At 39.3% G+C, this 17,443-nt stretch overlaps 1 protein-coding gene across 2 annotated transcripts in view; it reads left to right on the top strand.

The window, feature by feature from the left end:
• LOC133538622 (zinc finger protein basonuclin-2-like) overlaps positions 1-16,672 on the top strand; it is a 236,708-nt gene extending 220,036 nt beyond the window's left edge. Inside the window, exons 6-7 of one of the 2 annotated variants that reach the window (XM_061880271.1) lie at positions 5,244-5,317; positions 9,265-9,403. In XM_061880271.1, coding sequence (XP_061736255.1) covers positions 5,244-5,274 — 31 coding nt within the window. In that variant the 3' untranslated portion in view covers positions 5,275-5,317; positions 9,265-9,403. Of the gene's footprint in view, positions 1-5,243; positions 5,318-9,264 lie in introns of both variants that reach the window. The other variant, XM_061880270.1, reaches the window with a different exon arrangement.
• The last annotated feature ends 771 nt before the right edge of the window (positions 16,673-17,443 follow it).

Below are 17,443 nucleotides of genomic sequence, written 5' to 3'. Positions count from 1 at the left end.
CACTTCAAATGATGACAGAGGTCTGTCATTTTCATCATAGGTACACTTCAACTGGGAGAGACAGAATGGGAGAAAAAAAAATCCAGAAATTCACATTGTAGGAATTTTAAAGAATTTATTTGTAAATGATGGTGGAAAATAAGTATTTGTTCAAGCATTCAAAGCTCTCACTGATGGAAGGAGGTTTTGGCTCCAAATCTCAGGATACATGGCCCCATTCATTCTTTCCTTAACACGGATCAATCGTCCTGTCCCCTTAGCAGAAAAACAGCCCCAAAGCATGATGTTTCCACCCCCATGCTTCACAGTAGGTATGGTGTTCTTGGGATGCAACTCAGTATTCTTCTTCCTCCAAACACGACGAGTTGAGTTTACACCAAAAAGTTCTATTTTGGTTTCATCTGACCACATGACATTCTCCCAATCCTCTGCTGTATCATCCATGTATCCATTTTGGTATCAACTCAACTCCTCGTGTTTGGAGGAAGAAGAATACTGAGTTGCATCCCAAGAACACCACACCTACTGTGAAGCATGGGGGTGGAAACATCATGCTTTGGGGCTGTTTTTCTGCTAAGGGGACAGGACGATTGATCCGTGTTAAGGAAAGAATGAATGGGGCCATGTATCCTGAGATTTGGAGCCAAAACCTCCTTCCATCTGTGAATAGTTGACCAAATACTTATTTTCCACCATCATTTACGAATAAATTATTTAAAATTCCTACAATGTGAATTCCTGGATTTTTTTTCCACATTCTGTCTCTCCCAGTTGAAGTGTACCTATGATGAAAATGACAGACCTCTGTCATCATTTGAAGTGGGAGAACTTGCACAATCGCTGGCTGACTAAATACTTTTTTGCCCCACTGTATGTCATCAACACGTAAATATGACACATCTACAAGGCGCAAAAAGTAAAACAAGGATGCCTGTTTGCCACTTAGGCACGTCATTATGCGATATTACAATTAAAGATGCATAATAGAAGTTAAGTCAAATTGGATTCGTAGTCCTTCCACTTTCAACAAAACCTTATAAGAATTCCCCAGATGACAGCAAAGACGAACAAAAACAGCCAAGATGCTGCTGACACGCTCAAGATGAGCCTAAAGATGATTAACGCCGAGGTTGCTCCTCCTCGGCATAGTCCAAAAAAAGGATGGAGGCGGTGGAATAAAGACGCAAGGGTGGGGAATCGTGGGCGGAAAAGTCTAAAATCTGATAAATGAGGAAATAATGTGCTGTGTGTGTGTGTGTGTTCTGCTTATGCTGTTGTTCAAAAACAGTGTTTAAACCAGAGATGGGGATAAAAGATTATTTTTCCAGTTGAGATTTTCTATCGTCCTTAATGTAGATATTTCATTTCGGACCTCACATTTACACTTGGACAATACAACATGGGCGCAAAATAGTATTTAGTCGCCCTATATTGTGGCTTAACAATAAAGCATACTTTCATGCATATAAAAAAATGAGCATATAAAGTAAAAATATCACTACTACAATAGTATTTATACCAATCAGGGCGCGTTGTTTAGAATCGTGGCCACTGATTGGCTCAACCTCAGGCAGCATTACGATACTGAATTAAGTTCATTTCATGTCTAGTGGGTGATCAGAATGTTAAAAATGTTTTCAGAAGTTAATAAAGAGGTTTTTGTATGCTCTAGCTATGAAAATATATTCCATTTATACTTGTATAAATGTCGCACGCACACACACACACACACACACACACACACACTGTTTTCCGGGTTATCGAGCGCACCGGTATTTAAGCCCCATTTTATTTTAGAAGGTATTAATATTGTTTAAATATATTTCTTACACCGGACTATACGCCGCAGACAGACTTGTACGAAATACAATTTGTAAATGTTTATTTACATGCCATAATCATTTCCAAACGGTACCCGTCACAGGGCAGTAAAACGGCTGATCAAACAAAACAGAAGTCATCGTCATGGACCCACTTGCTCTCCAAACGGCTGATCAAACAAAACAGAAGTCATTGTCATGGACCCACTTGCTCTCCAAACAGCTAAAAACACCAAATAACTCCACAATGATGTATTGGTGGATGTACACAAAGAATGCCACTGTAAGTTGATACAACTAACACACACTTGTAAATGTGTTAGCATATTCGCTAATGCTAATGACGGGAGCTAGATTAAATTACGATAGCATTTACAAATATGCATGAGAACACTGCTCAAGACATTACACATGGGACGGTTTAATAAGTATGAATTGTTTTAGTTATATTATAAAAATGTGCATGGAGCGAAGAATAACTTCAAGCGGACATGCTATGGACGAGTAGTAGACAAAACTGGACTTATACTTTAGGTTCAAGGCACAAAAGAGGAAAAACATTTTCAACCCGCAGCACCTATACTTGCCAACCTTCGCGAATTTCCCGGGAGACTCCTGAATTTCAGTACCCCTCCCGAAAATCATTCTCCCGATTTGGGGGTGTGCCTTAAAAGGCACTGCCTTTAGCGTCCTCTCTCACCTGAAAAGGAGACTATTATACATGTCTCCATGATCCATAGGTTTATCTATAACCCACAAAGCAGGAAGGCACGGAGCTAATTCTCAGCGTGTGTTTATTCCAGCCGGCACATTAAGACATTGAAACACAACATCCGGGTTCCCATCATGCATTGCTTCAAAACTAAGGCAAGTAGTAATGTCCAAAAACATAGCAGAAGAACAAAGAAGAGACATGGCGACGACGAGTAAGAAGTAGTACGCTTGCAAGTTCCAAAATAATTGGAGAAAATAGTTTCAGTTCATCCAGGACAGCTCGAAGGGAAGGAGTATGCTGCCTGCAAATTTTGTAGCAGACTTCTCCATTGAACACGGTGGCCGAACGGATAAACTCATTCATGAACAGATTTGTGTGTGTGTATATGTATATATATATATATATATATATATATATATATATATATATATATGTGTAAGAAATACTTGAAAATATATACACCCCGCCCATCTCCCGAATTCGGAAGTCTCAAGGTTGGCAAGTATGGCAGCACCTGCAATGAGCAAACTCGTCCAAAAGATGGCGCCACAGCACAAACGACAACACACCTTTTAGTGTCTCCGTCAGTGTTCTATGAAAACTATTTGTTGAATACAAAACATTACGGCCGTTGGCAGAGCAAAATCCATAAATCTGCCCAAGTGTCGAGAAAAAGAGTAGCGATATATTGTCGAGGAAACATGGTAATGATATTCTTTCGCAAAAATACATTTATTGGGTCTGGAACCGATTAACAGCGATAAACAAGGGACGACTCTATGGTTGAATATTATGCGGTAGGTAATGGGTTTTTTTAGATGTTTTATTGTAAAATTGCATGTTGGTTATCCCTATTGTGTATGTTGTACTGTATGCTTATACAAGGGATGGAAAACAAAATGTTTATTTTACATCAAAAAGTTGTTTATCTGATTTTAAAAAGGGGTCCTAGCTCAATTAGAGCTTATTAGCAGTGAAGGTGTTCATGTACTTTAACTAAAAAAGGTGTTGCCCTCCTACCCGAGCATCAGCACCCTCCATTTAAAAAAAAAATACACACATTATATATATATATACACACATTATATATATATATGAAATACTTTGAAATATATACTCTCCCGCCCATCTCCCGAATTCGGAGGTCTCAATGTTGGCAAGTATGGCAGCACCTGAAGTGAGCAAACTCGTCCAAAAGATGCCGCCATAGCACAAATGACAACACACCTTTTAGTGCATGGGTGTCAAACTCTGGCCCGCGGGCCAAATTTGGCCCTCCATGTAATTTAAGTTGGCCCTTGAGGCAATATCAAATTAACATTAGAGCTGGCCCGCCAGTATTATAACACCGCATTCACCGCTAATACTCATACTTACCAACCCTCACGATTTTCCCAGGAGACTCCCGAATTTCAGTGCCCTTGCCGAAAATCACCCGGGGCAACCATTCTCCCCAATTTCTCTCGATTTCCACCCAAACAACATCATTGGGATGTACTGCATTCAACGTCCTCTACAACCTGTCGTCCCGTCCGCTTTTCCTCCATACAAACATTGTGTCGGCCCACTCACATACTATATGCGGACTTTACACACAAACAAGTGAATGCAAGGCATACTTGGTCAACCGCCATACAGGTCACACTGAGGGTGGCCGTATAAACAACTTAAACACTGTTACAAATACGTGCCACAATGTGAACCCACACCAAACAAGAATGACAACCACATTTAGGGAGAACATCCGCACCGTAACCCAACATAAACACAACAGAACAAATACCCAGGATCTCTTGCAGCACTAACTCTTCTGGGATGCTACAATAATTGAAAATTGATTTTGCATGTCACTATAAAGTTATACAAGCCTTGCTCGTTCAATATTCAATGCAAAACTTGTTTGGGTCCCAATTAAAAGGTTAATTTCTTCAACCTTGGCCCACGGCTTTGTTCACTTTAAAATGTTGGCCCACTCTGTATTTGAGTTTGACACCCCTGCTTTAGTGTCTCCGTCAGTGTTCTATGAAAACTATTTGTTGAATACAAAACATTACGAGAAAACATGGTTATGATATTCTTTCGCGGGAATACATTTATCGTGGTCTGGAACCGATTAACAGCAATAAACAAGGGACGACTTTATGGTTAAATATGATGCGGAAGGTAATGTTTTTCTGAGATGTTTTATTGTAAAATTGCATGTTGGTTATCCCTATTGTGTATGTTGTACTGCATGCTTATACAAGGGATGCGAAACAAAATGTTTAGTTTACGTCAAAAAGTTGCTTATGTGATTTTAAAAAGGGGTCCTAGCTCAATTAGAGCTTATTAGCAGTGAAGGTGTTCATGTACTTTTAACTAAAAAGGTGTTGCCCGCCTACCCGAGCATCAGCACCAGCATCCTCCATTTTAAAAAAAAGAAGAAAAAAGTTGTGGCGTCAGAAGTGGGATCACCGATAGTGTCCCGCCTCCTTTAGGAGTGAACACATTGTTCACGCCCGAGCTAACATGTGGCTTCACCATCACACGGGCCGCCAAGATTTACGGCCTCTTTTTGATCCGCGTGCGGAAACAAGAGGCGATCCATTGGCCACGCTCGATGCTGACGATGCTCGAGTGGACGGGCTTCCTGGTTGCCTGCTTGACCAAAAAAAAAAAAAAAAAAAAAAGGGTCCCTCCTTAAATGAATGTATTTCTACCTCTTGCAGGACAATGTCGGATAGGGAAGTAAATAATTAAAGGACAGGGACCCTTTTTGACTGCATCAACCCTGCCACTGCTGGTAAGCTCTACTTATCCATTGTGACTCCATTTTTATTTTTTTTAATGTCACAGTGCTCCCTGCATGGACAACCCTTACATGTTTAGGAAAAAAAAAAAAAAAAAAAAGGCACGGCGTGTTTGCATTTCATTTGATTCAACCAAATAGCGGAGGATCAGTGTGTGTGTCACTCATAAAAAGAACAATATCTGTGGAATTAGTGTGAAAACAGCACTTCATTGTGATTCTTTTAGGCTCATGTTAGCTGGCACCCTTTGGCATGGCTTTTTGTGCGCTTCCTGAAAAAGCTCCATAATCCCCACCCTGGCATCCGCATGGGACTTTTGTTTGTGTCATCAGCTCAAGCACGTCGTGTTGCAACGGGGAATGTTTAATTGAATTAAATGCAAGACACGCTTTGCGGCATTAGCCTGCCAGGGACTGGAGTGCTAATGCGCTATCCAGTTCCCCCTCGATTATCACATTACCACAGCTCCAATCAATTGATAAACTCCCATTCAATATGTCGGAGTATTTAATTGAGTCACAGTCTATTGGATTTGAGGGCCGTGCACAGTGCACACATGCTGACAGCGTAAACATTCTCTCTCTCTCTCTCTCTCCGTTTGTCTGCATTCTGCTGAGGAGAGCTGCAGGGAGATACAAACAAGAAATGCATATTCTCTCTTTCCTATGAAATACACCAGAGCATCTGTTTACTCAACTGCAGAGAGTGGCAGGTATCTTTTAGGGGTATTAATAGTATAAAATATTGCTTTGTTACTACACTGCAAAAACTGAAATCTAATATTAAATATCTCAAATAAGGGTGATATTTGCTTATTTTCTGTCTGATAAGATAATTTTTCTCACTAAGCAGATTTTATGTTAGTGTTTTACTTGTTTTAAGGGTTTTGGTCCTAAAGTATCTCAGTAAGATATTACAGCTTGTTGCTGAGATTTTATGACCTATATTGAGTAAAACATGCTTGAAACTAGAATATCAACTCTTGCGAAGCTGTGTCATAAACACTCACAAGTATAAAACTACTTTTAAAAAGTAGTTATTTCTTAATTCAAGCATGAAAAAAAAAAATGGAGTTTGCGGTTTTGTTTTCAATTAAACAATAAAAAATACATACTCAAAGTAGTACAGTTATTAGTGAGAATTATACTTATTTTAAGGTATTTTTTGGGTTCATTGAGGTTAGCTAATTTAACTTGTTTTGGAAAGACTTGACAACCCAAATTGCAGTCTATCAATCACGTAATCAGATGTAATTACATTTTTGATCAATATTTTCCATTTTCACATTCTGCATTTGTTTAACAACGTTAATACTTATAGATGTACTTGTATATTGCGGGGCGGTATAGCTCGGTTGGTAGAGTGGCCGTGCTAGCAACTTGAGGGTTGCAGGTTCGATTCCCGCTTCTGCCATCCTAGTCAGTGCCGTTGTGTCCTTGGGCAAGACACTTTACCCACCTGCTCCCAGTGCCACCCACACTGCTTTAAATGTAACTTAAATATTGGGTTTCACTATGTAAAGCGCGTTGAGTCACTTGAGAAAAGCGCTATATAAATATAAAATCACTTCACTTCACTATTACAGACATACAAATTTGAAGTGTGTTTTATTCGATTAAATAAACTGATTGTCAGATTTCCGGACTACAAACTAATTGATAGCTGCAGCCCGATATTGTATACAGTGCATGCACAAAGTATTCGCAGCCCTTCACTTTGTCCACATTTTTTTATGTTACAGCCTTATTTCAAAATAGAATAAATTCATTTTTACCCCCATAATTCTAAACACAATACCCCATAATGACGATGTGAAAAGTTAAAAAAAAAAAAAGGTTTATACAATTTCTTCAAGTATTCACAGCCTTTGCTCAATATTTATTGATCCACCTCTGGCAGAAATTACAGCCTGAAGTCTTTTTTGAACATGATGCCAGGATAGAAGGAAAGATGAATGCAGCAAAGTACAGAGACATCCTGGAGGTGCTGCGAAGAGGAATGGGCTTAACTGCCCAAATATAAACGTGCCAAGCTTGTGGCGTCGTATTCAAGAGGAAGACTTGAGGCTGTAATTGCTGCCAAATGTGCATTGACAAAGTATTGAGCAAAGGCTATGAATACTTATGTAGATGTGATGTTTTTAATCTATTTTCTATTTAAAAATAAAAAAATACAATAAAAACAACAACTTGACATTTTCATTATGGGGTATTGTGTGTATAATTTTGAGGATTCATTCCATTTTGAAATAAGGCTGTACCATAACAAGAGTGAAGCGCTTTGAATATTTAGTGGATGCACCAATTTTTACTTCTATGCTACGTACATAGTTTCTCAAAAAGGAATCACGTATGCAAAGACACTATTATAGTATAATGGATTAGGACTCATTGTTAATATTTAATAGTATTTTCCCATATATAAAAATGTATCATTATTAGGGGTGCTCAAAAAAAATAGATTTACATGTGAATTGGGATTCCTATTTTCCAATTCTAAAGTGATTTATAATTAAATCTTAATATATATATTTATTTTTTACATTTTTTTTAAAGACAACTTTTGCACATGTACATCATAAATCAGCTGCCAAGAGTAGCTTTAGTAACCTATAAGATGTTTTGAAAAGGTTTTATAATCTTTTTATACAAAATATATTGGGAGAATTGTGTTGAATGGAGAACTGATTCTGAAACCGATTATCACCCCAAGAACTGGAATCAAATCTTGAGTGGTTATAATATTCCCATCCCTAATATTTTTTTTCTTATACGCTAGTTTAATCATTCATATTCTTACTATATTTTATATTATTTAGACATTCATAAATATGCATTAAAAAATGTAAAAAAAACTAACAGTTAACATATAGTCGAGGTTTCTGTGATATATCCGTTATACAGTGCTCAATACCGGAGTAGAGCGGAATATACGTTCGGTCATGAAAAAACAGTCTATTTCATCACTATAAGCATGTTTTGCAGGTTTCACTGCTCTTCGGGGGATTTTAAAAACCCTGAAAATCAGATTTCACTGCTCAAAAAAAAAAAAAAAGCAGTGAAACCTGCGAAACAGGCTTGTAGGCATGAAATTTCACTGCTCTTTAGTGGGTTTTAAAATCCTGTGAAGAGCAGTGAAACCTGCTAAACAGGCTTGTAGGTATGAAATACACTGCTGTGAAAAGCATTGATATAAACCTATTTGTATTTCATATTCATAAACTAACTACAGTATAAATCTTCACTGTTATACGTTAAGTCAGGAAAAGACATAGGCTATTTCATCCCTACAAGCCTGTTTCGCATGTTTCACTGTAGATTAAAAAAAAAAAAAAAACGAAGAGCAGTGTATTTCATCCCTACAAGCCTGTTTCGCATGTTTCACTGCTCTTCAGGGGATTTAAAAAACAACAGCCCGAAGAGCAGTGTATTTCATCCCTACACGCCTGTTTTGCAGGTTTCACTGCTCCTCAGGGTTTTTAAAGATCCCCTGAAGAGCAGTGAAACCTGTAGGGATGAAATACCCTGTGAGTTTTTTCCTGACCTAACGTATAACAGTAAAGATTTAGTTAGATTATGGATATTATATACAAATAATTGGTTTATATCTATGCTTTCACTTTTAGAATGCACTACTTGCTCTTTAAAATGTCAGCTTTACAGATGCCAGGTCCGCTCTCACTTTTAGAATGCATTACTTGCTCTTTAAAATGCCAGCTTTACAGATGCCAGGTCCGCTCTGTCGGCGGTAAATGTTGCGTTATAGACAACCACACACACATTCATAGTGAAGAAGGTAACCACGCCCCCTTGTCACGTCTGTTAGAGGTGTGGCGTTGAAGTAACCCGGCGATTATTGGAGGCATGTTTACCAGCAAATATGATATTTTAGGAGGAAAAATGGTATTCACGCCGACGATTTTGTTGTATTTTCCCATCAGGCACAGCTCCAACATTAACCTGCACCGCAAACTGCTGACCAAAGAGCTGGACGACATCGTCCTGGACCCCCAACTCACGCCACTGCCCAATGACTTCCGGGCCGAGTTACTGGCCAAGATCTACGCCGGGCACCACCACATGGCTTTGGACCCGACGGGCGGGATGGCGTTCAGAGGCCTCGGCCCCGCCGCCTTGATCCACGGCGCGCATTCCCCCATGGGCAACATCGACTTCTCCCAGCGCCTTCTCCACCCGCACCTGAAGAACCACCACGCCAACGGCTTCTCCCGAGGCCAGCCGGACGACTACGTGGTGCTGGACCTGAGCACCACGTCCAGCGGCAGCGTCCACTCCTCACACGAGTCGGACGAGGGCAGCGACGAAGGCGTCCTATTGGACGACCTGGAGGAGGAGGAGGGACTGGAGGAGGAGGAAGGCAACAGCGAGGGGGAGGAACAGGGGCGAGAGACTTCGGACACGACCAGCGAGTGCTTGGCATCGCCGTTCCGCCTCTCGTCCACCGGGGGGAGCAACAACAACAACGACGGCGGTGGCGTCCTGTGCAGCATCTGCCACAAAATGTACAGCAACAAGGGGACTCTGCGCGTGCACTACAAGACTGTGCACCTGCGCGAAATGCACAAGTGCAAAATCCCCGGCTGCAACATGGCGTTCAGCTCCCTGCGCAGCCGCAACAGACACTCGCAGAACCCCAACCTCCACAAAAACGCGCCCTTCTCCGCGCTGACTCCTCAAACCCCGCCCCTCTTTCCTCCTCTAGCCCCTCCCCCCCTTTGTACTCAGCCCTGCCCGTGAAAGACCCTTCCGTACGCTCCACTTTGTCCCCGACTTGGAAAGAAGACGTCGCTGGTTTTCATACACCTTCTCCTCTCCAAAGAACTTCTTATTTGTGACTTTGCCTGCGGACAAGATCGTACTGAGACTTTGAAAAAAAACTAACAAACTTAAAAAAAAAAACATGTGTCTCGTATTTGTGTAATGATAGCTTTGAAATGAACCCCCTTAACGGAGGGGGGAAAAAAGCATGCCAGCTTCATTTGTAAATAATGTCCCGAGAGTGTAGAAGACTCGTGTTGATGGTCCGTTTGCTTCTTTTTTTGTTGTTGCTTTTTATGTTACAGTCCAGTACAATACTTCAAGCTATAGGCAAGAAAGAGGTAGCATCTTACTAGCTTGAGTCATTTTATCACATCTTAGGCAAAAAAAAAAAAAAAAAAGACAAAAAAAAAACCTACATAAGAATATCACGTGAATTGCTTTGTTGGATATTCAGAGGTTGCCGGCATGCTCTTCTTAGGCTCCCACGCGGATATCTGTGTCTTATTGATTTCGGTTTGATGTTTATGCGATTCCGTTTTTTGCACTTTGCATCTATACAAGGGGATGTGTAATATTAGTGAGGACGTTTGCAATGGTGAGTTAAGGTGCATCCTTTGATCGTGGAACTTCAACCTGCCAGCGCCGGTTTCGTTTACTTTTTTTTTTGCGTGTGCCCTTAAATGTAAACAACAACAACAAAAGATACGACAATACCCGACAAAACGTCACATGAATGGATTTTGGTTGTCCAGTTCACACTTGTGGTTCGGTACTCTGATCCGGGCTAAAATAATTGCTCATTCTTCACAATGCTGGTTTTCTCATGACAACTAAAGCACGTGACTGATCAGATTTCTTAACATTAGGATCATTTTATAAGACTGTGGTACCTTCGAAATAATGTCACTTTAAAAATATAAACGCAAAAAACACACATTTTCAAAAAGAACTAAAGAGTGCAGCTCCATTTCCTAATGGTACAAAAAAATCAGCCCAAATATGTAATCACTTTTGAGCCATTTTTGACATTTCCTGAGAGTTATAGGAAAAAAAAAAACGCCAAAACTTTGAGTTATCTAAAGCAAAATGACAGAAACAGAGTGAACCCTCTTGTCAAAAATCCACTATGTTTGTCTAGCATAAATACACAGAAGTTGAAGTCGGTTTCAGGCCCAAAATTAGATTTGGTACTCTGATCCGGACTAAAAAAAGTTTGCCTAGCCTTCACAATGCTGTTTTTGTCATGACAACCAAAGCACGTGATTGGTCGGATTTCTTAACATTAGGATCATTTTTTAAGACTGTGGTACCTTCGAAATAATGTCAATTTAAAAACATGAACACAAAACACACATTTTCAAAAAGAACTAAAGAGAGCAGCTCCATTTCCTAATGGCACAATAAATCAGCCCCAAAATGTAATCACCTGTTCCTAAACCCATTTCTGACATTTCCTGAAAGGTAGAGAAAAAAAACACCCAAAACTTTGAGTTATCTAAAGCAAAATGAAAGAAACAGAGTGAACCCTCTGGTCAATAATCCACTATGTTTGTCCAGCATACACACACAGAAGTTGAAGCTGGAATCGTATTGTAAAGTTAAGATAAAATAGTAGAAATTATCTGACGAACCCAAAATCAGATTCAATACTCTGATCCGGACTAAAAAAAAAAAAAAGTTTGCTTACAAGCACAATGGTGTTTTTGTCATGACAATCGAAGCACCTGATTGGTCAGATTTCTTAATATTAGGATATTTTTTTATGATTGTGGTACCTCGGTTTTTAGAAAAATTGTATATCTGAAAATATGAACACAAAAAAATCAGCACTTGTTCCATATCCCATTTCTGATATTTCCTGAAAGTTATATGAAAATCCACCCACAACTGAGTTATACATAGCAAAATGAAACAGAGTGAACCCTCCTGTCAGTCATCCACTATGTTTGTCTCTGCCCCACAGACGTCAAAGCTGGTATAGTATTGTAAACTTGAGGTAACAAAGTAGAAATTATTCGACAGGCCCGGATTTCTTCGCATTAGGATCCTTTTTAAGACTCTGGTACCTCGGTGTTTGTTAGTGATCATTGTGAAAACCAAAGCAGAAATAATGTATGTTGAATCCATAAATAGGAACACAAAACAACATTTTACAGATAACTAGCGCGTGCAAACCTCTGGCAAGCACTGTTTCCCCCCCATCTAAACATCCTAAATCCAGACGGTGATGCGGATCAGCCCCAAAATGTTATCACAACGTTGGATGAAAAACCGCCCATTTTTATATCGCTATATGTTTTTATATCTATAGTGGAATGAAAGAGAGTGAACCCTCTCGTCAGTCATCCGCTGTATTTGTCCTTGCAGGGTTGCTGGCTTACCCACACAAACGTTGAAGCTCCTATCGTCTTGTAAATTCAAAGTAATGTAGTAGAACTGATCCAGAACAGGCCCAAAATCAGATTTGGACATTGTTTTGAAAGTTTCATGAAAATCCGCCCATAACTTTTTGAGCTACATATAGCGAAATGAAACAGAGTGAACCCTCTCTTCAGTCCTCCACTGTATTTGTCCTTGCAGGGTTGCTAGCATAAACACATAGAAGTTGAAGCTTCTATCGTCAATTTAAGGCAATGTAGTAGAAATGATCCGGAACAGGCCCAAAATCAGATTGAGACATTTTTTGAAAAGGTCATAAAAATCCACTCCTACATTAGTGAGCTATCTATATGGGAATGAAAGAAACAGAGTGAACCTTCTCGTCAGTCATCCACTAAATTTGTCCTGGCAGGGTTGCTAGCATAAACACACAGAAGTTGAAGCTCCTATCGTATCTTAAACTTAAAGTAACGTAGTAGAAATGATCCTGAACAGGCCCAAAATCAGATTGAGACATTTTTTGAAAATGTCATAAAAATCCGCCCATAACTTATGTTGCTAAAAAAACAATCCAACATAGTAACAAGTAATGATGGAGAAAACAAATTAAATATGCGTAATGAATAAAATGAGCAGGGTTCTTTCTTGAATTAAATAGTGTTTCTCACCTTTTTTATAAATGCTGGTACTCTCAACTTTCTTCGGCCCCATGGCGACTTATTTTGCAGTCGTCGTACTCTGTATAGAAAACAAAAAAGCACAGCGACTGAGTCATCGACAGGCGAGCAAACGGACTAATTCAGGTGCTGCAGTCAAAGTTGGAGTTGCCACAAAACACATTTTAAGATAGCCAACACACTACTGCCATCTGGTGACTAAAGGGGACAGTGCACCCCCTAATTCGTCATGTTTCGTGTGTCAGGTAAACTTATATGAATACCCTTCCTACCGTTTTTTGACATCATTTGTCTTTCTTTATGAAAAGTGCTGGTACTCACAATTTTCTTCGGCCCCAAGGTAGCTTGTTTTGCAGTCATACTCACATATATATATAAAAAAGGACATCGACTGAGTCACCAATACGTGAGCAAACGGACCAGTTCAGGTGTCTACACTTTTTCGAACCAGAAAAGAGAAGGCAGATATAGTAATTATTCCACTGACAAAACATTTCAGGCCTTGAGCAAACTGGAAAACTGACTAAAAATGGGGAGAAATGTGTCCAGGGTGCATCATGAGAGGATGCATTAAAACAGGGGTGTCAAACGTACGTCTCGAGGGTTTCATCCGACCCGCGTGATGAGTTTGCAAAGTATAAAAATGAACCGAAAATTTTGGAAAGAAAAACTGCAGTTCTAAATGTGTCCACTAGATGTCACAATAGCAATTCTTTGTATCTTTGCAGATGATGCTACATATGTACAGAATAAACCACGTTAGTACATCAGTCGAAAAAATGACCCAACTACATAAATAACAGTAATTTGATTTTTTTTTTTTTTCATCTTGACCTATTGATAATTAACACCAAGAAGTTGACTGATGAACATTATCACATCATTTATTTAGAAAGTATAAATAAGAAAAAAATAAAGATAGAATACTATTAACCGCAACATGTAAGTGTAAAAAAAACCAACATTATGATTTTTACATTTTCAGAATGTACTTTTTGCGTATTTTTTAAACAAAAAAAACAATCTGAAGTTGTCTTTATTTTTAAGTTATCATGCCGCGATTTTACCAGTCCGGCCTACTTGGGAATAGATTTTTCTCCATCTAAAATGAGTCTGACACCCCTGCATTAAAATCACCAAAAACCACAAATAATAAGATGTACAGATGGTCGGCCGTTTTGGTTTTCAGGTTCCATTTTGAACTCGTTCCATTTTTTTGAGGGGTGTGTTACATTCCAATCTGTGTTTGTTTTGTCAGTAGAACACAACCCTGGACTCGTTTGTTACTCTCCATGTTTATTACCGATACCTTTTGTGGAAATCTGACAAAAAAAGTGGCGTGCAAAAACCGAGGTACCACTTTATTGAAAAATCTTCCAGAATATAAATCTAAAGAGCGCCAGCACCGCTTCCTGTTTTTATTTGTGTCCCGTCCTGGTCTTTGGTCAAGTGAACCGCACCAGAGTTGACTGAACCCAACGTGTGAATCCCTACAAGAACCGGCACTTCTTAAATAGTCCCCAACCTCCACGGTGACCGAGCTCATTGTACTTAAACACTTAAATTACTGACATGATGCACTTGAGTCTTAAAAAAAAAAATATATCTGTGAAAAAAAACAAAGATGGTACAAGTACTTCCAGTGGTCCAAGTAGCCAAGGGAGCACAGTATTTATTGGTGGCTGGCGTTAATTAAGCCCAGCAATTTTGCTTTACAGTAGAGACGGGATTCATATGGCTCCATTCCTGGGTGGACCTGGCATTAAGGGGTTAGACGGAGAATGCAGTCTGCTGAAAATGACGGAAAGCGCCTCGACACAGTTGGACTTGCCACAAAACATTTTAAGATAGCCAAAACTAAATTGGACAGCGCAGCCCCTACTTCGTCACGTTTCATGTGTCAGGTAAACCCATATGAATCCCCTTCCTATTGTTTTGACGTATTAAGGTGTGTGAGCGACGCCGTGTGACTTTTGTTTTTGTCTTACTTGACTGATGCTGCACACAGAAGGAAGAATATGCAGTGTTACGTGCCGACACTTGTACAGTATTTACCCGCTAAAAAGTAGGGATGGGCAACATTTCTTCATTCATTCTTAAATGAATGTTTTACACTCCTCTTTCCGTAAATGATATAGGGTGGCGCCCCATAAGAGTTGGCTTAAAAATAAAAAAAATTAAAAAACGGTCTGGGATACATGCTAGCATACAGTAAGGAAGGGATTCCCAATTCGTCACATTTCATGTGTCAGGTAAACCGCGTCGAATGGGGTCATATGAATCCCTTTTGAAGTTTTAGTTGATGGCGGCCATGTTTTTCGACCAATCTCGCTCAAATGTCACACACATGTACATGTCAGGGCCCAAGAGGTGTGCACCAAGTCTCGTATGGACATGTGACATTTCTTCATTCGTTCTTAAACGAATGTTTTACACTCCTCTTTCCGTAAATGATATATGGTGGCGCCCCATGAGAGTTGTGCTTAAAAAAACCAAAACAAAAAAAAACGGTCTGGGACACATACTAGTATACAGTAAGGAAGGGATTCCCAATTTGTCACGTTTCACGCGTCAGGAAAACCGCGCCGAATGGGCTCATATGAATCCCTTTACGACGGAAATTTTAGTTGATGTTTTTCACCCAATCTTGCCCAATTGTTACACACATGTACGTGTGTCATGGCCCTGAAGGAGAGTACCATGTTTCGTATTAAGAAATTGTATGGGGGGAAAAATATGGGGTTTAATAACAGAAAAAACGGTAGGGGACACATTTTCAAATGGTGGAGCAGGAAATGTGTCATATTTACTCTTTCAGTGGGATTCTGGTTGTAGCTGTGCTGTACCGGAACTGAACACAGCTGATTACTAAAAAAAAAAAAATCTGTATCTGGGTTACATCACTGTCAGTCTTTTTTTTTTTTTTTTTTTTACTGTTATTGTAGTTTACGCGGGATTAAACTGCTTGAAGGTGGCGTCCACAGAACACAAAAAGACAAGTAGGTGTGTATAGATGCTTCATTTTTTCCTTTCAACCACATCTTAATTTGAACTGGAAACCTGTGAAATAGCAGAAGGGTCTTAAAAGAAAACGCAATCTCAAACGTGTGGATGAATATCGTGCCAATTAGTAGGTAGTAAAGTTGAGGACCTGTATTATTAAGTCTTAAAGGTTGACACGGCTGCAAGAACAAAGTATTACTTTTTGTGAGGGGGGGACGGTGACTAAGAAGCCTCATTGATACTGCAAGTTGCCTAAAAAGGTGTTGCCCATTTGCAGACGAGAGGTTTCAAGTGGTCCTCCTTTGTTTAAAAAATAAAAATAAAAAAAAGAAATCTTTACTTTTTTTCTGTATCATATCTGTCTGTTTTGTTTTTGTTTGTTTTGCATAAAATGCATAAGGGTTTTTGGGATGTAAATGGAATTTTATTCATATTTTGTCCAAATACCTCTTGTAATTTGTATCAGAATTCTTGTACAATTTTTATATTAAAGATTTATCAGTCACTGGCATTTTGTCACCGCATCTTTTTTTCTTTATTCAATCAGGATATCCAAAAAGCACGTACAAACGCATGTGAAATGTGTGTGTGTGTGTATATATATATATATATATATATATATATATATATATATATATATATATATATATATATATATATATATCCATCCATCCATCCATCTTCTACCACTTATTCCCTTTTGGGGTCGCTGGTGCCTATCTCAGCTACAATCGGGCGGAAGTCAAGGTACACCCTGGACAAGTCGCCACCTCATCGCAGAGCCAACACAGACAGACAACATTCACACTCACAATCACACACTAGGGCCAATTTAGTGTTGCCAATCTCAATGAGGATATTTCCATCCCAAGAAAAAAAACGTGCTATTTTTCAAGCCTTTAATTACCTTGTGATAAAAAATCATTAGGGGGACGGCTATCTTGACCAATTAGTGGGGCTTTAGATTAAAAGAGTTATTAAAAGATGCAGCGGTCTGAGGAGAAGCTGCTGCTGGCTTTTGCAAATTAATAAGACGGTCATTGGCTAAAGAGCAGCAGATAATGACTAAAAGGGAGTAAACTGGGAGCGGTACACAATCTTACACGGATATAAAATCCGCGCATTGGAAGCTAGAAGGCAAGGGTGTCCCAACTTTTACACTGAGGGCAGTACATTGAAAAATTAAAGCATGCAGGGGCTATTTTGATATTTTATATTTTCCAAACAAATGCAATATATACATTTTTTTAACCTTTCTCAGAAGGGTCTGTCATAAAAA

Source organism: Nerophis ophidion, linkage group LG20 (genome assembly GCF_033978795.1).
Source record: "Nerophis ophidion isolate RoL-2023_Sa linkage group LG20, RoL_Noph_v1.0, whole genome shotgun sequence".
Taxonomy (NCBI): Eukaryota; Metazoa; Chordata; class Actinopteri; order Syngnathiformes; family Syngnathidae; genus Nerophis; species Nerophis ophidion.
The sequence above is the reverse complement of the archived record's forward strand: the minus strand, read 5'-3'. Positions and strand labels throughout refer to the sequence as shown.